Source organism: Callorhinus ursinus, unplaced genomic scaffold, assembly GCF_003265705.2.
Source record: "Callorhinus ursinus isolate GAN/ISIS: 27379988/994484 unplaced genomic scaffold, GSC_fseal_2.0 scaffold2, whole genome shotgun sequence".
Taxonomy (NCBI): Eukaryota; Metazoa; Chordata; class Mammalia; order Carnivora; family Otariidae; genus Callorhinus; species Callorhinus ursinus.
Genome location: NW_027397064.1, coordinates 92605641 through 92627071, shown reverse-complemented (window position 1 = coordinate 92627071; position 21431 = coordinate 92605641). Strand labels below are relative to the sequence as shown.

General features: G+C 48.1%; 1 protein-coding gene and 1 pseudogene across 4 annotated transcripts in view; both read left to right on the top strand.

The window, feature by feature from the left end:
* MGAT5 (alpha-1,6-mannosylglycoprotein 6-beta-N-acetylglucosaminyltransferase) overlaps window positions 1-21431 on the top strand; it is a 327769-nt gene that overhangs the window by 230533 nt on the left and 75805 nt on the right. For all 4 annotated transcript variants that reach the window (XM_073884745.1, XM_073884749.1, XM_025857052.2 and 1 more), the window contains one exon: window positions 1927-2060. In XM_073884745.1, coding sequence (XP_073740846.1) covers window positions 1927-2060 — 134 coding nt within the window. The remainder of the gene's footprint in view (window positions 1-1926; window positions 2061-21431) is intronic.
* Window positions 9465-11027, top strand: LOC112812303 (serine/threonine-protein phosphatase 2A catalytic subunit beta isoform pseudogene; annotated as a pseudogene).

Genomic DNA, 21431 nt, shown 5'->3' with positions numbered 1-21431 from the left:
TTTCTTTGGGGGCTTTGGTGATTTTACTTTTGACTCTACCGTAGTATATTGGCATTTTTCCCACCTGTGACGTTGTTTTAGGTGGTCGAGTCAAATTTCACCTTTCTAGAGAAGTGCTCGTCTAGGGACTAGATAACTTAATTTCAGAAACCCATATCTAAAGCATGGAGATTTAGTCACCACATAACATTTTCCGAAGATAATAAAAAAAAAAAAAAAAAAAAAAACCCGCAGTCTCAAAGTTTAAAGTGTCAGGTTCTATTTCAGAATTTTCAGTTACCCCAGAGTTTTGCAAAGAGCTATTCTAAGCTGCCTCATTGACGTTGCAGATGTAGAGGGGCTCTCTTCCCCTCCCTCATCTTCCTTCAAAGTCCCTCACCACCAGCTTCTCAAAAAGAAAGGAAAAGCAACCACTGCCCCTTGTTGGCAGTAGAATTTATTCACCAATTTACTTTCCAGCCAGCTGTGGCCATTGCCTCTGGGCACTTGTTCAAAAACGCAGAAATGAAATAACAGATTGGCCAGGCCGAACACAACTCCCCAGTCACAACCCTATTATCTCCTCATTCTGTCACCCCCATTAGGCAGAAGCCTGGGAGACTGGATGATGATAACACAGTGTTTATGTGACTCGTTCATGTCCACAGTTCGCGGCTTTCCGCTGGTGGTGTTCCCTCGTTCGTCTGTGAGCGGGGCAGAGGAGAGCAAGGCCCAGGGCTTCAGGCTCCTAGGCCTTTCCACAGGCCTACCCCTGCCCATCTTTCCCGGCCTCCTGCCTGGGAAAGAGCTCCTGTGTCCTGAGAAAGCCAGAGCAAGACAAAGGAACCACCTTGCTCCGCGTGCTTACCACCTACCTGTGAAGGAGTACGGTTGAAGCCGCATGTGTGGATTTTTCTGAATATCAAGTATCTCTCCCTTTAGGTATTTATAGCTGTTCTATTCAGGGCAGAGTCAAGCAGCACAGTCGCTTTATTTAATATTGTGGGGCCTCTTCAGGGTCATCTGAAAAACGCATTTCTCCGGACAGAATGAATGTGTAGCAGAGGGCGGTCTCTGTTTCAACTACAGAGGATTGTTTCCTGATTATTGCCTTCTTTGTGAAATTCCTCTTAAAATTATAGGCACAAGAGAGAAATGTTTGAGGGGGGGTATGGGGTTGCTTCCCCCCACCCCTTGACCAACTATTTAAAATAGAGAAGTTTTAGAACTCACATGATGAGCGATCCGGAGGAAAATGCCTCTCTTGTCTCTAATAGTCTTTTTTATAGACTAGACACTGCTCCTTGGGGTGGGTGGCTTTGTGGGATGGCTCACATCCCAGTGAGTTTCACCTTTCGTTCTGTCTTCGTTCCCTCCATCTGTTCAGTGTAGCTCCATAATTATCTCTCTCATTAGTGAGTAATTCTTAGGGGAGGTGCGGCGTCGGGGTGATACTGACTCGTTTTGCCCCCAAATCCCCCTTTCCCCGGCTGACATCGGGTTGGATGGTGTGAGCTACCAACAGCGGCCTCACCCTCCATGAGAACACTTGATTCAACCCTGCTCTGGCCATTTATTGGTCACACCTGGAAGGCAGCATGGCTGTCAGGAGACAGTGGCCTTGTGCTGAGCAAACAGGAGGGCGGAGAAGACACAGCAGAATGCTTTTTGGACAGACGCATTTTACTGGGGGGCGGGGGCAGGGGAAGGTCAGGCTATCCTTCGGCATTTGGTTCAGGTTAATCCATCCTGGAGACAATTCTCATGTGAAGGGTCTGCTGGGAGTATGTGGGAGTAGGCAGTCCCCTGCCTCCCCCTCCCCAGGTAAGAAAGTACAGGGTAAAATGAAAACATTTAATTATGTGCATGATGGCTTATATCAAACTCATAATCATTTCTTCTTGCCAGTGAAATCCTAACTCCCCTGTCCTTTCCTTTCCACATCAGCTCATACCCCAGACAACAGCTTTCTGGGATTTGTGGTCGAGCAGCACCTCAACTCCAGCGACATCCACCACATTAACGAAATCAAAAGGCAGAACCAGTCCCTTGTGTATGGCAAAGTGGATAGCTTCTGGAAGGTGAGTCAGTCTGTGTGCGCGTCACTCTCTCGGAAATGAAGCTTGTTGGGTAATTTAATTTAACTTTGATCCAGGGAGTAATCAAGCCAAGTGCCCGGGGCTTAATGGGATCTGCTTAGAAGTAAACAAGACTGTGCTGGGATTCGGTTGTTCAGCATTTGGGTATCTAATAAAGGCTGTCCCTGCTCGTTCGCACAATGGCTACCTAGCAAAGCCCTCCGCTCTTTGCTGGGAGTGGCACGTTATAGCTTCTTTCACGTCCTATACTTGCTTCTGAAAGCTAGGACCCCACAGGGGCCAGTATCTTTCTGGAGCAGGCATTGCACAGAGAGCCCTTTACAGCGTAAGGGTAGGGCAGCGCTCTCTAGATGCGTTCCTGGGGAGCCTTTAGCTGCGGTCAGCAGCCCCCCACTGGTCAGGGCTGAACTACCCGTGAAATGAAAACACCCACCAGGGCTGACTCCAGGCACTTTGTTCTGGGAGATCTGGGACTACACAACATTCTTGGCCACAGCCTGAGACAGGTTTCCCAAAAGCGTTGGACCTTGGGGCCTCTCGGATTATTTCCAGAGTCCGTCTGGGGGAGGTACAGTGGGAGAGGAGTTGGACTGGAGTGTGACCTGTTGCCCAGGTCTGACCTCCAAACCTTTTTATATGGGAAGTCCGCCTTTGTGTGCCGGTGCCATCATTTTGATTGAGGCCGTGTTTACACAGGACACAATAGTCTCCAGGACTTCAAAACATGCCTCTTCCGAAATATAAAAGTTAACACTTTCCAGAATGATCAGGTACTGGGGGTCTCATGTTGTTACGTCTCCTTTATTAAGGAAGTTAGAAATCCAAGCACTGAGTGAGCGCAAGTGATGTACAGGGTACAGAATCCCTGCTGTTGGTTTTCTGACCCCACGTTCAGAAAAAGAAAAGCCATGCTGCCCTCTCTTTACTTTGGCAGTGCAAAGGATGCCGGAGGGACAATTAAATTGGCCTATTTCCAGGGAAGCTGATTTAATTCCAGATAGCTGTTTTTGCTATAAACAGCTAGGATTCTCTCTTAGTTTAGTACAGTGATTCTCACTGGAGGACAGTTTCACCCCCAGGGGGTACTCGGCAATGTCTGGAGACAATTTGGGTTTTGCCACAACGGAGGGAGTTGCCTTCGGCTGCTAGTGGGTAGCGGTCAGGGATGCTGCTGACAGGACAACCCCACAAGAGAGGATTACCTGGCACAAAATGTGAGCAGTGCCGAGGTTGAGAGACCTCAGCTGGTAAATAAGATTGATTCCTACGTGTATTATTTCGTGTTTTCTTCTGCTGAGGGAAAGAAAATCAGTCAAGACTCTAGGTGGTTATTTAACATGTTCCCATCAATTGACACACCTTAGCTTCCTTTGCATCAAAACCTGCCCGGTGTTAACAGAGCATCTTTCAGCTGACTTTCAGCCACACAGGCTCAAAAGGACGCGTGGGGTGTTCTCGTTCTCAGTTGTGAAGTAAATGAATCACCGCACTGGTTTTAGGAAGACATGGGCTCTTTAAAAAAAAAAAAAGGCCTCACTTCTGTGTCTCCTCCACACCTGCTCAAAGAAAATAGTTTGCATGTCTATGTGGACTTGACCTTGCAATTATATCACTTCTGTTTTGGAAGCAAGGGTAGCTTCCTTTTAGGTGCCTCTGGCAGTTTTTCAGTTTCCCTGGAAAAACAAAATAATAAATTGGTTCTGAAACCTTCTTGGTCACCCTCCCCCCCCTTTTTTTTTTTTTTTGGATAAAGTAATACCGCCACTAAAAGAATGATTTTCTTGAAGCCAGTCAGAATCCCAGAAGAGTTAGTTGTGCTGGCCCAAGTGATTTATGGCATGACTTGAAGTCCCTCTGAAACTCCACAGATGACCCACCCTTCCTCTCACTGTGCATCATCCAGGTATTAAAAAAGTCTGAGTGGCAGTGTGTCCACGTTAGTCTTTTTTCCGAATACCCCAAATCTAGAGTGTTCAGTTTTCTGTATCATCATTGCTCAGTATTCTTTGATGAGAAAGGCCCCAGAAAGTGCCAAATTCTGTGAAGTTTTTACACAGGTTCAGGACATGTCAGACTTCTCAACATGATACAGGATGTGAGAATTGTTACTTGTTACAAAGCCTCCCCGTGCCCACAGTGTCCAGTGAACGTGCACAGAAGACAGGTGCAGGAAGGGTGATGCCCCTACGCCCACGTTCCCAGAGTAGCATTCATCACCAACTTAAGCCAGCGGGAAGTTGCATATATTGTTTTTCCTATCCCTTGCCCCGTTGTCTCCCCACCCAATCTCCTGTGCCTCTGACCTCTTTGGAAAGGGGGGTGACGCCGTCCATCCCGGGGGGTTGAGGAATTCAGTGGGGGCGTGTGGGCAGGCACAGGACTGTTGCTGACCGTCTGTGGAGCTCCACCTTCTCCCGCAGATTCTAGAACTCACCGAAATCCTGAAGATACTTGCCGTGCCCTCCGTCCTATCCCATGTCCTCCCCTCTTCCGGGGGAGTCTCCCCCAGCTGCTGGGGCACTTGAGTGGGAGATACCACCCCATGCCCCCTCCCTCCTTGGCTGATTGGTTCAGAGGGCTGTCCTCTGACCCAGGGCAGTCCAGCTCCTTGGTGGCTGGCAGCCATGGTTGTGGCTCCGAAAGCCACACGGGGTCGATGAGATTCTTCACTCGGCATTGGAAAACAGAGGGACAGTGAGCGTGGGCATGGAAATCAAAAAGACGCATCCAGAGTTGTGATGAAGCCAAGGCAGAAGCTTCCCAGGAGTGCAGGGATAAGGAAGTACGACAGACTTGGAAAGGGAGAGGCTGCTGTTGAGAGGATGATGGAGCAGAACTGCAGGGAGGAGAGGTGGGGTGCTCTGGAGGAGCCAGGTAGGAAGGACAGACAGAAGCAACCCACCCGGGGCGCCTGGGTGGCTCAGATGGTTCAGCGGCTGCCTTCGGCGCAGGTCATGATCTCAGGGTCCTGGGATGGAGCCCCTCGTTGGGCTCCCCGCTCAGCGGGGGGGCTGCTTCTCCCTCTCCTCCCCACTCGCTCTTGATCCCTGTTGCTATCTCTGTCTCTGTCTCTCATAAATAAATTAAAAAAACTTAAAAAAAAAAAAAACAACCCATGCAATGTGGACAGAAAGAGAAAGTAGGGCCCAGAGTTCTGCAAAGCTTTCTTTTTTGTAGCTCATACATCCTTTTATCACACTCTCTTCACTTGCAGTATCCTGAGTGGTTGCTGTTCCTCGTGGTCCTGTCAAGGATGTATGTCTTCCCCACATTGCAGATGCCTGTCAGGAAACGTGATCTGTTAAAAGTAGAGGCTAAGAAGGAATGGGCTACGTCTTCAGCTCCCCTTAGTTCCGCTCCCATTTCATGGCAGAGGTACCCTGTGGTCTTGTCCTGCTGTTTTGGTATGCAGTAGAGATGTGGGAGAGGACCTTGCTGCCAGAATCCCAAAGGCACCAACTTAGGAAGCATCACTGTCCGAGACCCTTACATGAGACTGCTTACAGCCTAATCCCAAATACAGAGGTCCGTGTTAGCCCAGGAACCTGTGGCGCTGGGTTCTGGATATCTGCCTCTGGGGCAGTCTGATCATTGCGTCCACTAACACGTGCCTACAAGAAAAGTCTGTCTAGTGTGGCTGAATCGAAAACCCCTCCATATCCTATTAAAATCAAAAATTAGTCGATTTTGTAAAAATAAGACATTTAAAAAAATTGTGGAAATTAAAAGTAGTTGAAGTGTGGCTTACCTGTATTATTTATTTCCATATTTCTTTAAAACCTGTATCCAGAGCATAAGTGAATCTTGTATGGATGATGCAGGGTCTGCCTTTTACATATTTGTGATCCTGCTGTGAAGTCCTCATTACTTATGATGCGTGATTGCTGTGAAAGTACATGTCTTGAAGGTCTTGCTTCGTGCTCCTCTGGGGCATAAGCATAGCCTCTGAACGACGCTCTGGGATTCAGACCTACACCTGCCAGTTCACCAGCGTGTGAGGTACTTAACTGCTTCGAGCCTCAGGCTCCTGGCCTGTGAAATGGGAGCAGTGACAGTAACCACAAGGGCAGGGCTTCTCGGACTTACTATTACACGTGAATTGCCCATCATGTTGTGAAAATGCTGATGCGGACCTTCTGGACTGGGGCAGAGACCCTGCATTTCGCACAGGCATCCTCGGGGGTGCCGATGTGCTTTTGACGAAAGTGCGCTGCAGGTAGCGTGGCCTTGGTGGGTTTGGGATGGCGCGAGGAGCTTGGCACTGGCTCCCTGGCCAACCAGTGAATGCATCATTCCTTTTCCCCTTTACTTTTGCTTTCCTGCTATGCTTGTCAGGCTGCCAGCTATCACGTTTTCACTGCTGTTGGGCCTGATTCTAGTGACTCCCCCCTGCCCAGTCTCACTTCCCACTAAGCCCATTTGCGGCCCTTGCTGTTCCAGTCTCTGTGCCTAGCTGCTGAGAATGGGGTAAACCTGTGGTAAGCGGTGGACTCCGGGAGCTGACAGGTGTGGTCTCTTCCTGGTTACCTGCTGTCCTGTTTTGTACTGTCCGTGCCCTCTGGGCAGCACGGCAGAATGGCCAAGGACACACACTCGAGCCAGATGGCCCGGTTCAAGTCCTGCCTCTGCCGTCAGCTTCCTGAGCACCAGCAAGTTCTCTTGGCCTCTTTTTTCATGAGGATGGTGATTGGGTTTCTCTAGTAATTAAGTGAGTTAATACATGCAAGGTCTTGGGCCCAGCACACAGTATGTCTAAAGAAAGTATGCGATTACGAATATCATTACTAGGGCCGGATAGACACAGGGGATTGATGGGAGTGTAAAATAGGGGACAGAGCTGTGAGGAATGGGCAAATAGAAGCCTGCCCAAAGATACTCAGATTCCAGTTTTTGAGCTGTGTTAGTGGTGGGCAAACTCTGGCACTCTAGCCAAATCTGGCTTGCCCTGTGTTGCTGTAAATGAAGTTCTGTCAGAGCACCTGTAGGCTGCCTTGGCACCAAGATGGCAGCGTGCCGTAGCTGGGACAAAGACTGTGAACGGCAAAGCCTGAAATTCTTATTACCTGACACTTGCAGAAAAAAGTCTGCCAACCCCTAAGCGACACTGTGTCCCAAGTCAGCCAAGCCTCACGTAGGCCCCATTTGGCCAGCAGTCTCAGGCATGGATCTTGTCAGAGGTCTTTTCAGCTTGTGTCAGGGTTCTTGATTGTGTTCTGAATGACTGAGGCTGATGGATAAGCAGTGCGCGGGAGAATAAAGTGTGACTTTACCAAAATCCCTGTTACTCCATAACGAAGCCCCCAGGCGTTGAGCCTGGCATTACTTAATAGGCTTCAACAAAGTCTCCCGCTCATGGGATGACTAATGGCTGGGTGATAAAACAGGGCCTCGTATGAGTGCAGTGTTAACATTTCTCTGAGCCTTTCACGGCCACTGTTTACGGAGGTGCTCACTGATTTCCTTCTGAGGCAGCATGGCATGGCTACGGCAACCCTCCTTTGCCATCTTGGTTTCTAGGTGAGGAACTAATTCAGAGGAGGTGGAGGGCCTTGGCCGAGGTGCTGCACTGCATGACCTGACAAGCCCAGAGTGGGGATCAGAGTTCTGACCTCCCCTCTGGGGCACTTGCCTCCCTCCTGCCCCTCACTCGAGGAGCTGCCCTCGGCCCCTAGCCTGAAGGGTGGTGGTTCGATGTTGAGAGCAGGATTCAGAAGCCAGGAAGCAAGGTCTACAGGAGTGACTTCCATGTGCAGCAGGAGTCCTGGGCAAATACGGGCGTCACAGGTAAAACATTGCTCCTGGCTGCTCACCACGCAAATGGGGAGGTCAGCAATGGCCTTGCAGCCAGTCCTGCAAAGAGTAAGTAACAGGCCTGTTGGAGCAATTGAAATTATTGCTAGCTCTGGACCCCAAAGGCCCGGCTTGCCTCAGCCCTAGCCTGCTTGGCAGCAACCAAAACCATCTAGTCCCAACTGAATTTGTAAAGCTTCTTTTTGTCTAGACTTCAAAGACTGTGTGGTTCTAAAGCATACCCTAAGATGACACCTAGTCCCATAATCACAGGCCTAAGAAATCGGGCACTAGACCTTCCAAAAATGTGATGCAGTCTTTTCCTCCTCTCTGTCCCTCACCCTAGCCCTTCCTGCTCTGTTCTCTGTGCCCCATCGGCGGCGGCAGCCAGCGTGATCTTTTTAAAAATGTAAATCAGATTGTATTACTCCTTTTCTCAAAATCCTCCAGTGGCTTCATTTTAAACTTGGGGCACCTTACGTTTACGGTGAAATCCAGTCTCCGTCAGACGGTTTAGCAAGGCTCTCCGCAGGCAGGCCGCAGCTGCTGTGCATACCACTACTCACCCACAGCTCCCTGGGCTCTGGCTACTCGGGGTCCCACCCACCGCCCTCTCCCCCCGGGGGCCCAGCCGCCATAAGGGCTGCTGCCGGCTCTGGCTTGCCCCAGCGCCAGTCTCCGAGGCCCACCCTGTCCCACACATGCACCCTCAACCAAACAGCACCCCCTCTCCATCTCTATCACCGCCGCCTCTTCCTTTTAAGCAATTTTAATCATTTTGTAATCATGCATTTCTTTTTCCATCAGCCCCTCCTTAATTGTTAGACTCTAAACTCTTTTGAGGGCAGAACTCATAGATTTTCTTTACCCAACACGGTGTCTGGCACATAGTAGGCTCTCATGGGTGAGTGAATCCATCTCCTCTCAATTTCATTAAATTTAGCTGATTTATCTGGGACTCCTGAGATGTGTTTTGCTCTGGGCGCCGCCCTGCCCTGCGCTCACTGGTCCCAGGACTGCAGGAAGAAGGGATTTAAGGAAAAGGCTTGGTGCTATACCTGTGCCAATTACGCAGCACACAGAGGTGTCAGGAGGTTTTCAAAAGCCCTGGTGAAATTAGCAATGAAACGGCCTGGAAAGAGAACCCCAGGGAGGCTGGGGACCCGTCTTGGGGCCAGCTCTGCTGGCATCTCTGGGATTTGGGGGCAGGCACCTCCAGGCCTCCCATTTCCACACTCATATGCATGAAGGTATTAGTAAAAAGGAATGAATTACTGATCCACACAACACGGCAGACCTCAAAATAGTGCCGAGGGCGAGAACCGGTCATGAAAAAGAATCTGCACTTGTGATTCTGTGTCTTTAAAACTCTAGAAAATGGACATTAATCCATAGCGACAAGAAGCAGATGGGTGGTTGCCTGGGGAGGAGCGAGAAAGAGAGAGGTGCGCACGTCCAGTGCAGTTGATGGTGGTGTGGTGGGCTCACGGTTTATCTGTATGCCAGCACATATCAAATTGTATGCTTGAAATACGTGCAGTTGATTATGTGTCAGTTATACCTCGGTAGGGCTATTAAAAATAAATCCAGGGGCCGCCATGGATGACAAGGCGTTCACCAAGGAGCTGGACCAGTGGGTCGAGCAGCTGAACGAGTGTAAACAGCTTAACGAGAACCAAGTGCGGACGCTGTGCGAAAAGGCTAAGGAAATTTTAACAAAAGAATCAAATGTGCAAGAGGTTCGTTGTCCTGTTACCGTGTGTGGAGATGTGCATGGTCAATTCCATGATCTTATGGAACTCTTTAGAATTGGTGGAAAATCACCAGATACAAACTATCTATTCATGGGCGACTATGTGGACAGAGGCTATTACTCAGTGGAGACTGTGACACTTCTTGTGGCATTAAAGGTGCGTTATCCAGAACGCATTACAATATTGAGAGGAAACCACGAAAGCCGTCAAATTACCCAAGTATATGGCTTTTATGATGAATGTCTACGAAAGTATGGAAATGCCAATGTTTGGAAATATTTTACAGATCTATTTGATTATCTTCCACTTACAGCTTTAGTAGATGGACAGATATTCTGCCTCCACGGTGGCCTGTCTCCATCCATAGATACACTGGATCATATAAGAGCTTTGGATCGTTTACAAGAAGTTCCACATGAGGGCCCAATGTGTGATCTATTGTGGTCAGATCCAGATGATCGTGGTGGGTGGGGTATCTCACCACGTGGTGCTGGCTACACATTTGGACAGGACATTTCTGAAACATTTAACCATGCCAATGGTCTCACACTGGTTTCTCGAGCTCACCAACTTGTAATGGAGGGATACAATTGGTGTCATGATCGGAATGTGGTTACCATTTTCAGTGCACCCAATTACTGTTACCGTTGTGGGAACCAGGCTGCTATCATGGAATTAGATGACACTTTAAAATACTCCTTCCTTCAGTTTGACCCAGCACCTTGTCGTGGAGAGCCTCATGTTACCTGGCGCACCCCAGACTACTTCCTGTAAATTCCTCCTGGGAAAGCCCTGCCTTTGTATGTGGAAGTATACCTGGCTTTTTAAAATATATATATTTAAAAACAAAACAAAAAAAGCAACAGTAATGTATGTGTTTCTGTAACAAATTGGGATCTGTCTTGGCATTAAACCATATCATGGACCAAAATGTGCCATATTAATGATGAGCATTTAGCACAATTTGAGACTGAAATTTAGTACAACACTATATTCTAGATCGGTCAGTCTTAACAGTTTGCCTGCTGTATTTGTAGTAACCATTTTCCTCTGGACTGTTTAAGCAAAAAAGGTAACTAAATCCTTCATCTCCTTTTGCACTTATTTGGAAATTTTAGTTATAGTGTTTAACTGGCATGGATTGATAGAGTTGGGGTTTTATTTTTAAGAAATTCACAAGCTAACTTCCACTTAATCCATTACCCTTTATTTTATTGAAATGTATAGTTAAATTAACTGAAGAAAAGGTTGGGAGTATGTTGTCATAACACTTAAAAAGGTTTCCCTTCATTTAAACTAAATTACTGTTTTATGTTGATCTGCATATTTCTGTATATTTGTCATGACAGTGCTTGCATCCTATTTGGTGTACTGAGCAAATAAACTTTCCATTTTAAACAAAAAATCAATCAATCAATCAATCAATCAATCCAAGTTGGCAAACCGTGACCTGTGGGGTAAATCCAGCCTATAGCCTGCAAGCTAAAAATGGTTTTTACGTTTTGAAAATCACAAAAAGAAAAACCAAAAGCAAAAGAATCTGGGACAGCCCTTGTATGTTCCCACAAAGTCTAAAATGTTTGCTGTCTGTTCCTTTACAGAGAAGGTTTGCTAACCCCTGGATAAGAATAATAATTACTCACCTGTGTCTAACTCACCTGGGACTAACTACTATGGGAAGTCAAGGAGCAGCCCCACAGCGGCCCCACCGACCACAGCAGCTCTGATTTATCTGTGGCATAGGTTTGGATTCCTAGTGGACTTCACTGGGAAAAGGGTTTAATTGCTTTAAACAACCAAACACGTTGAAAGTCTCTAGACTAGTCAACTCCTGAGTCTGAGATAGAATCCCATTCTAAAAACTATGTAATTATCTAGCTCACTAATTTGGTTGACTTGGGCTTAGTTTAAATTAATGCAAAATTGGAAATGGGAGTAGTTTGGAAAAGTGCCATCTTATTTTGCAATAGGAATTAGCTGCTCTTTAGTATATTGTTTTCATGAACCCCCTGAGACCTTTGTAATTAAGGAATGTATTGGAATCCTTGAAACGAACACATTTTTGTAGGTAGGTTAAATCTTGTCCTGTTTGGTTTTTTTCTTTTTTTCCTTTTTTTTTTTTTTTTTTTTTTTTTTGCAGACTCTTCTTCCCAGATAATGTAGAGATTAACCAGATGAATTGAAACGTACCTTTAGTCAAATTGGTATACATTTTGAAATAACGGCGTTGGAATCTATTGAATTTGCTAGAAAATCTAATGTGATCACAGCTCTTGGTTCTGGTTCCAGCCAGAAGAGCATTCCGAAGCATCTCTGTCTCTCCCCTAGCTGATTCCCCTTGGGGGAGAGCTCTGGTAGAAAAGACCTTGTCAGGATCCCATGGAGGCCACCCTGGCCAGAGGCAGGAGGCAGCTTGTGCTTGATTCCCTCTCTGGCTCACTTCCTGGCACAAGCTAAAGTGCAGTCATACCCCATAGCCTTTCTTAATAGCATCTTGCTTGGGGCCTGGGGGGAGGGGGTGGTGCAGGAAGGGAACAGAGAAAAAAACCAAATGCAAAGAAAAATATCAGAAACAAATCATTGGCTTTTAAGACTCCGAGGACTCCAGTTCAGGGGACCTAAGGATCGTTGGAGAACAGTGTTGGTTGCGTGCTAAGTGTAATCGAACCCTGAGTGGCATCCATGATAAGCGCATCAGTGTCTGGGAAGCAAATGAGTGCAGGTTTGAACACTATGTTTGGAGCTCAGGGAAACCATGGGCAGCCTCGTTTCCCTGTCTCGTCAGCCTCGTGGTCTCTTTGGTCCGTTGCCTGTTTGAGCAAGCTTTCTGCTGTCACCTTAAACCCATTGAGGTTTACTTGTCCCCTGGCAGAGAGAACACATTCTCCTTGTCGTGCTTCTGTTTCGGCCCAGAAACACTGATTAGAGACAGTCTGGAGCAGTTGGGGGAGCCCTCGGGGGGAGAGCAGGTGCCCGGATTCCAATTTCAGCTGTACCGCTCACTGGTCGCAGGTCCTTGGAATTCGGTTCGCCCTTGGGTCTTGCTTTCCTCATCTGTAAAATGAGGCAGAGGACTGGATGTTCTCTTGCTTTGCTCCCTAGAGTTGCATGATTCTTTAATCTAAACTCCTTCTTGGCCTTCTCTAATTCCTTCAAGAGCAAGGGCCCAGAGAAGATGGCCTACAAGACAACTTTATGGGCCGTCAGAAATAAAGCAGAGGGATAATAATTGGGCCAGGCCAGGCACAGAGTCCATAAAACCAACTGTCTGAGAAAAGGATGAGGTTGCTGTGACTTAGCATCCATGTGTGTAGAAGAGATTTAAGTGATTCATTGACAGTAAGCTCATGTGAGTCAACAGTGTGGGAAGCTGCCAAGAACTGATAACGGACCTGCAGTTGAGGCACCACAGGGAGAAGGAAGAGCCAGCAGTCCTTTTGAGAACACCTCGCACCCCCAGTCCCTGCTCGGGCTCTGGGTATGTTGGGGCACTTCCTTGCTCTGTGCTGGTACCGCTGGCAGTGCTAAGCGCATGGACTGCAGGGCTAGACCGTTGGGGTTCCATCCTGGCTCTACCCTGCTGAGCTGTGTGGTGGCACGCAAAGGCCCAAGTCTCCCTGTGCTTCCATTCTCTCATCTGTAAAATGGGTGGTAATAGTAGTACCTACTTGAGGGTTCCTATGAAGATCATGTGAGTTAATAAATACAAGCTCTTAGTTTTCTGTTTACACAATGCCTGGCATTCATTAATGTCTGTTAGTTTTTGCTGTTATTAATATTATTTAGGCAAATTAGAGCCTTTGGATTGAAAGGAGTAAAATGTGGGGAGACTCAGAGCCATGCTTTATGAAGGCTGATGGAAGAAACAGACGTGTCTGGCCAAGGGAAAAAAAAAAAAAAAAACTTGATTGAGTTTGTGGGTGGGTGGGCAAGGACTCCGAAGGGGTGGTGAACAAATTAGGAATCCAAATTGCCCTGAATGACCCTCAAAAGGGTCGGAAATGGGCTGCTGGTGAACTTGCTGGGCTGTCAGAGAATAACAGAGGAAGCGAAATTCCGCTCTCAGCCACCTGGGAAGCCTCTAGCCCCGTCGCTTTCGGCTGCGGGGACCTTGGCAAGGCTTTGGAAGAGGTGTCACTCATGCCAGGGGGGATGATGCACTTCCTGAACTGGAAGACTCAGAGGTTCTGCGTTTGTAGAATGCAAGTGGAAAGGGGCAGGAGGAAGAGAAACAGGACGGAACACTTATTCACGGAAAAGTGGGGAAAAGCTTATTTAAGTGCGTTCAAGAAAACGTGTTGACCAGTTGACTGCCCTTTTGTCGGCACAGCTTCATGCCTGAAGTGACAGATACAGCCTCGGACCCCACAGACCAAATCTAACTCACAGATCTTTTTCTTTAACCGGCACAGTAGTTTTCAAATTTTCCATTTGGGAGGGTTCATCTGAAAAGCCAGAATTCCCAGCTTGTCTTGAAAATGCAGGTGGTGTGGCAAATTGGACTCTCATTCCTCTCGTGCTGAACACTGGCTGGGGCTCAGTGGTGGCCACCCTGATGTCTGGGTTAGGGGCTGTTCCAGGGATGACAGTCCTTCCAGGACCTTCTCTAACCCCTGTGTTTGGCCCTCGGAGCTATCTGAGTTTTGGACCTCGTACTGGGGAAGAAGCCATTTTTGTCTAGTCCTCTGAGGGAATAGGTTTCCTCTCAAGAGGGGTCAAGTTACAGAAGGAACTTGGCATGCAACCATGAATTCCATGTTTCATCCAGGCCAAATCATTTTTTGAATGGCCTCTTCGGAAGCCCGGCAATTTTTGAGGCATGAGGGTGGGCAGAAAGGAAGACCAATTTCCATTTTTCCTCATGCAGCTCCAGGAGGAGGCCCAGGTTCTGAAAATCTGTTAGACGCCGAGACTTGTCTTTTTTTTTTTTTTTTTTCAGAGCCCAGCCCGTGAGCACTTTCCAATCAACAGTGCAACCCTGGCATGAGCTGCCAGAGCTGCTTCTGCCAAGTTGTCTTATGGTCAAAACTAAGTTTTCTTCTTTGGGTTGGCAGTTGGGGTTGGCATTCTTTGGGAAGAATGCATGGCAGTAGACTCTGTGTCTGGGACTTGGAACCTATTGGCTTGTTGCTCTTGCCAAATGCGGTGAAGTCTTCAGGTTTCTTCCTGCCTGAGAACGGAGACCTCTCTTTAGACTAGAATTCCTCTGACAGAGCCCGTCATGGCCGCAGTCCGAAACAGTAGCTCTATCGTAAACCCATGCAGACACCTGGTAAGGTCCTTTGGAGTTGGAATGATTTATTTGGTCTTTCAGTGAAATGATTTCCAGCCCGGGTTCCAGGGAATGGCCCAAAAGCCTAAGTTGATTCTTAGAATCTAGGTCAATGTGAGACAGATTTGCCTGATTTTAAGTTCCACCCAGAAATTTGGTAAATATCCAGATGCCAGGGACCCTCCCCAGGCTCATGTAACCAGAATCTCCAGATAGTTGTATGTACAACAAGCGGTCCAGGTGATGCCTTTAAGAAGGCAAATTTGGGAAACACAGGGCTAGCTAGTCACCCATTTTCCTAGATCAGAAAAACTTTCATTGCTTCCATGCATGGTGTACAGCCCCCTGTGTAGTCAACAACCACGCCACGCTGTGAATGACACTTACACCCTTGTTTTAGGAGACTGAGTGCTGGGTCTGGGCCCTTGTTTCCAGGGCAACACACCAGCCTGTCCCGCATGGGCCTGTCCCCGAAGGAGCCGCCCTTTTATTCCCATGGTAATAACAAGTCCCCTAAATTAAATCCCTGCAAGGGTGCAGTCAGCTGACCCAGGTTCCAGTGAAGTCTCTCTCAGAAATGCTTACCTTTTGGCTCAGTAATTCAGGTCACAATTTGTAAGAATTTGAGAGGCTACACAGCGCTTCCACATAGCTGCATGAAACACATAATCCGTTTTACAGGTGATAAAACAGAGCCTGAAAGATGTTTAGGAGAATGAATCCACTTAAGGTATGGATGAGTGATAGTCTCCTTGATGTCATTCCTTTGACGACAACACTTAACACTTGAGAGAAGTCACCGATGGTGCCAAAGTTTGGTTGATGAGCGACAGAATTTTAGGCCCTGTCTCAGGTGGTTAGGGAGGCATTTGAGGGGTCTCGGGGTGGAGAGTAATTTCCTTGGTGCCCCTCTGGGAACAGCGAGCAGTCGCTTCCTGTCAGAGACTGGCAGCCCTCCCAGAGGCGTGAACCGCTGAGTGTGAATGACGGCAGCTGTGGGAAGAGAACATATAAAAGTATCATGGGTGAAAAGAGGGCCCTTGTGCTCAGCAGAGGGTCTCCTCCAAAGCCAGGACTGGCTTGGGTAGCGGGAGGCTGAGGCAGCCAGCGAACATCCCGAGGGTGGGGTGCTTCTGGAAGGTTCCAGAGCACTGCCTGCCTGCTCTAATTGTGCTGGGATGAGTTCATTTGTAACTCTTAGTAAACACAGCTGTTGTGGTTGTAATTTGCCTCAAGGCTTTTTACTATTACTCCAGCCCTAACAGTTTGGCAACCGATATGGGAACAATGGTGATTAGGGGTTGGAAAAAGAAGTTGCTCTCTGAGAACGAAGAGAGAGAAGAGCAGTGGCTGTCTGTGGATAGAAGCCACTGAGCGAATCCAAGTGTGTGGAAGGCGTGCTCTGTGGACAGGGAGGCAGCATCCCAGGTGGTGACCGAAGGGTCTTAGGCATCCAAATGCTGAACAGCGTAGGGAGAAGCCAGATGATCCATGCAGAAGGGGCTTACAAAAGCATGGCAAGATTGTTTGCTCAAACAAAGAAGGGATTAAGACCATTCTTGGTGAAAGAGAGAGAGACCTAATCCTCTGACCTTAAGGCAATCTGAAAGTCCTTGCTTTCTGAATGTGATGGGGCACAGATGTATAAGAATAACTGAAATAGTGTATTGATTATGGTAGTTTTCCTCTTACTGGACTTTGCTTCCAAGCATGGTCCATGCTTATAGGAGAGCTGTTTTGGATGAGAATTCTAGGAATAGTCTGAATTCTTCCAGAGGCAGAGTTGCAACTTGAGGGGACATACCTATACTCGGCCATGCCAGGCAGCAGTTGGTTGGGCCAGGAGAGCAGAGATGCACTGTTGATTCCTGAGACAAGGAAGACTGAGGCAGAACGGGGTGGGGGGGGGGGGTACCCACACACACCCCTGCAGCTTCTTAGCCCAGCTGGAGTGGTGCAGTCCCAGGGGACTTGAGAGGAGAGATTGCCAAGGACACTGCCACCCTCCCAACTCAAGGAAGACTTCCTGGGGAGGAGAGGAGCTCGGATGCCTTCATTCTTCCTGTGATTCAGGAATGCAAGTCCCTGGGGCTGCCCCAGCTCCATACTGGGAGAATGAAGTTCACTCCCCATCAGCACTGCTGGGGAGGAGTTCAGACCTTCCTGGAAAAGGATGCCTTTAAGTGAGGTCCCTATGGTCCTTACATCAATCCTTACATCAGTACTCAACAAAGAGAGCAAAATCATGGCAGTAGAGAGAAATTAGAAATGTGGATTTCTGGCTGTTTCTGGGCGAGAAAGCAAAGTAGTGGTATTGTTTTACAGTGGAAGTAGAGAAGCAACTTAATCTGGGAATGGGATTCAGATAAGCCAGGTGAAAGTGTTGGGCCAGTCGCAGGAAGTTTGCCCTCTCTCTGGTGCTCTCTGCCCTGCCATGGAGAAGGTATGTGGGGTGCTGGTGTGAGTGGGCACCCATGTGGCTTCCCATCCCAACTGGAGTCCTTGAGAAATAATTTTTGGTAGAAACTGAAACCGTGGGATGTACACTGCGGAACCTTCTGCATCCCCACAGAGCCATATCATTGAGACCCCGAAACAGGCCCTGCCATGACACAGCTTGTTGATGGGAGTTTTAGGTGAAAAATACCGGGAGTATATTTTCCAGTGTGGTACTGGTTGTTGGAAACAATGCACCATTGTATTACAAGAAGAGGTATTATAACATTGAGAAACAGTGATAAGCCAATTTAGAAAAAAAAAATTTAAGTGTAATGTGTGTGCTTCCAAAATCCTATTTAGCATCTATATACAATTTCATACTTAAAATCATCTAAGCAGCATATGCTCATAAAATCTGGCTGTGCAGCCCTACGTACTGAGAGAGTCCATCTGTCCTCCAGGTAAGTCAGGACTCCCCCTCAGGAATCCGGGTCCAGCCCCCAGGGACAGCCGAGCTCCAGGGAACACTGGAATTACCCCTGCTCAGCTGGAATTTGTACAGCTGGTTGACCTTTGCTTTTCCCTCCCCTGACTATTTCTGACGAGCCAGAGCTCCTTGGGGGAAGCGACAGTGGTAACCGCCAATAATCTGAGCACTTCCTATGTGCCGGGCATGATCCGTGAAACAACTCCGTCAAGTCAGTACCGGTTTTAACGCCGTTTTCAAGTGACACAGCCAAGGCCAGTGGAGGCGAAGATCCCACAGGTAGGAAATAGCTGAGTCAAGAGTTGAACTGAAGGGGCATATGCTGTCCCACTCCTCTGGACAGCCTCCCAAGGAATGGGCTCTGGCTCTCTGACGACTTCTTCCTCTTTCTCATTCGCATCCCCTCAACTCTCAAGAGGCTGAATTAAATACGTGATGGTGTAAGGACAGATTTCACAAAATAGAATCTGTGGGATTCTTAGTGGAAGAGCCAGTGAGCCAGTGATACTGAGTGGGTGAAACTCCTTTGCCTTCGTCTCAGATCTGAAGCCCTCTAAAGGTAAAATCAGGCCATTTTTATTATTATGATTCGTTGTAATGACTCTTGTCGTCTAGGACCAGTTAGGAACCGGCTTGCAGATCAGGACTTGCAGAGACATGTCTGCCCTTTGGGAGCTTGGTCAGAGACAGACCTACTGGCCTGGGCATGTGAAAATTAGGACAAATTGAAAAATGACTGCAAACACTAGGTGGTAGAGCCCCATGTGGTTTTGAAGGACAAGTCAGGAGTTTGCAGACAAGACTCATAAGGCTGTTCCACGTGCTGTCAGTTTGGGGAAATCTACCTCATTTCCTTAATTAAGTCCCCACAGGCATCTCCTCAAGTGGGAGAGAGGAGAGAGGGCGAGTGGTGGTGACTGGTGGGGGGTGGGAAACGGTCTAGGAAGCTTTGACCTAGGTGTTGTCATCCTCCGTCCAGGCTGCTGAGGGGTCTTGACGGCAGAGGGGGAGTCTGGGGGGCTATCCCAGGGGGGTCCTGCAGCTTATCACTGCACAAGCCCAGAGAACACCATTCCCATTGCACAGAATGGAATAAAGCTGTGTACATACGCCCCTGTGCGTCCCGACCAGCGGGTGATCGTTCCAGGTCCTCAGAGCCTGCTGAGGTTTAGCCAGGCCTCCAGACGGTGCCAGCATGCTTGCCGTGAGTGACGCAGGCAGGCAGGGGCTTCCCAGCAGCCTTGTCAGACAGGATACTCACCTGCATTTTCCCAGGATGAAGTCAGGGACCGGGAGACCTGCGGTTCGGACCTATTGCCAGAGAGAGGCTGTGTGCAGTTTAAAGGCCTCCCTCTCTCTTTTTTCCCTCTTTGCTCCCTCCTCCTCCCAACCTTTTTCTTTTCTTTTCCTTTCCTTCCCCTCCTGTTCCTCCCCTTCCTCTCTGTTTTCCTCCTCCCTTCCTTTTTCTCTTTCCATTTAAAAAAAAAAAATTTGGTTCATTTGCTAGAATTCATGTAGATCGTTTGCTGCAGTTGATGCAGAGAATTTGTCCTAAATGACTGTCTTTTTATTTTGTTATTCATAACTCTTCGATGACATTTTAGTGGAATGAGTTGCCATTTGGACCATTTAAACCAGTGACAGTTTGAGTGACAACTCTGAGAAGCAGAGGTGTCGCTGCTTTTGTGGACAAATCCCTCATGGTTGGGACGACAGAGTAATGGCTCCGCAGGGACCTCTAAGCACAGCACACCTCCCGGTCTGAAAGAGCCTTGTTGCTGAGCCATGGGTAGGAGGCAAATGATCCCTCATCCTCACCCAGTGGCTTACTGGATGCAGCAGCTGGAACTAGCAGGCCTCCTTCCCTTCAGTGAAGGCCAGGGTCCAAAGTATTAAATTGGTTTTGCTCACTTACATTTTGTGAGAATGTGCTGGCTCTTGCAGAGTCATAATCCAAGGGTAGGGCACCCCAACATGAAACTCAGCTGGCAGCCAGGGTGGGTCTTCCTACTGATACCATCCAAGGTGAAATGAGCTCAGTAGACCTAGACAGATCCCAGCTCTGAGTAAACCACGTCAGTGCCTAAACCATGGCCTTAACCTTCACATGGGCTCATAGCACCTGTTATGCCTACTTTGTGGGGGTGAAATGAGAATTAAATAAGAGATACAGGTGAAAATGCTTATTAAACTATCCCAAGCTAGACAGTGTGCCTGTGAACTATTCTTGGATCCACGGGAAGTGCATTCAGCTGAAATGAGCAAAATGCCTCACCAACAGTGGATCAGATAGGTTTACCCTCTCACGTAACAAGGTCTGGTGGCGGGCAGCTTCTCCATATTAGAGTCACTGAAGACCCAAGCCTCCTCTGTCCTTCTTTTTCATTCTTAGCATGTTGGCCTACTGCCTTCTGGTCACAAGAACTCCTGCAGCTCCAAGCAAGTACCATTTATGTGGTTAAAGCAGAACTAAGGGTAAAGGGACCGAAGACGCGTGTGTGTTCCTTTTATTAAGAAACAGAAGCTTGGGGTGCCTGGGTGACTCGGTTAAGCGTCCGACTCTTGATTTTGGCTTGGGTCATGGTCTCAGGGTCATCAGATGAGTCCTGCATCGGGCTTTGGGCTCAGTGGGGAGTCTGCTTGGGATTCTCTCCCTCCCTCTCCTTCCCCCCTCCACCCCCGCATGCTCGCTCTCTTTCTCTCAAATAAAAATATTTTTAAAGATTTTATTTATTTGACAGAGAGACAGCGAGAGGGAACACAAGCAGCAGGAGAGGGAGAAGCAGGCTTCCCGCGGAGCAGGGAGCCCGATGTGGGGCTCGATCCCAGGACCCTGGGATCATGACCTGAGCCGAAGGCAGACGCTTAATGACTAAGCCACCCAGACGCCCCTCAAATAAAATTTTTTTTAAAATCTTAAAAAAAAGAAGAAACAGAAGCTTCCCCTGGTCCTCTTTCCAGTGTATTTCTCATCATCAGACCTGGGTCACGTGCCATGCTTGGCTGCAGGGAAAGCCAGGAAAGTGGAGGGGACAGTTGTGATTGGCTTATGAGATTCGGTGTGTCCTCAAGAGTATTCAGATTCTTTCAGCAAGGTTGACAGGAAGGGAAATGGATTTTGTGTCTGTGGCACACTTACTCCTTTCTCTTTTCTCAAAGCCAGGTGATACTGTGGACGGGGAGCACATCAGAGACAGTGCTGGTAGAGATAAAGTGGAAAACCTGTGTCCTCCAGGGGCTCTGCCTTCCCCAACTGATGTGACTTGGGTTTTCAGAAGGATCCCACCATCAAAACTGAACTGTTTTTGCAGTTTGGTTTTTCCTCCTCAACCTGTTTCCTGGTTCCTATTTTCTAGATCAGAACCGCCGCCAACTTCTCTTATACAGACAACCGGCTAATGCGCACACTGGCCCTATCACCAGATGTGTGTCCAAGCAGGGACCTCAGGCTTAATTCTAGCACAGTCTTCAACAAAATCCATGTGGCTTCTCCACCCAGCAGACGTCTAGCCACTTTTTCTAGCCCTCCACTCCCTGCCGGCTGCTGCTGCTCAGCTCTATGCTCATCCTTTCTTCTAACTGCTCCGTGAAAATGGATCTGAGCCCTAGAA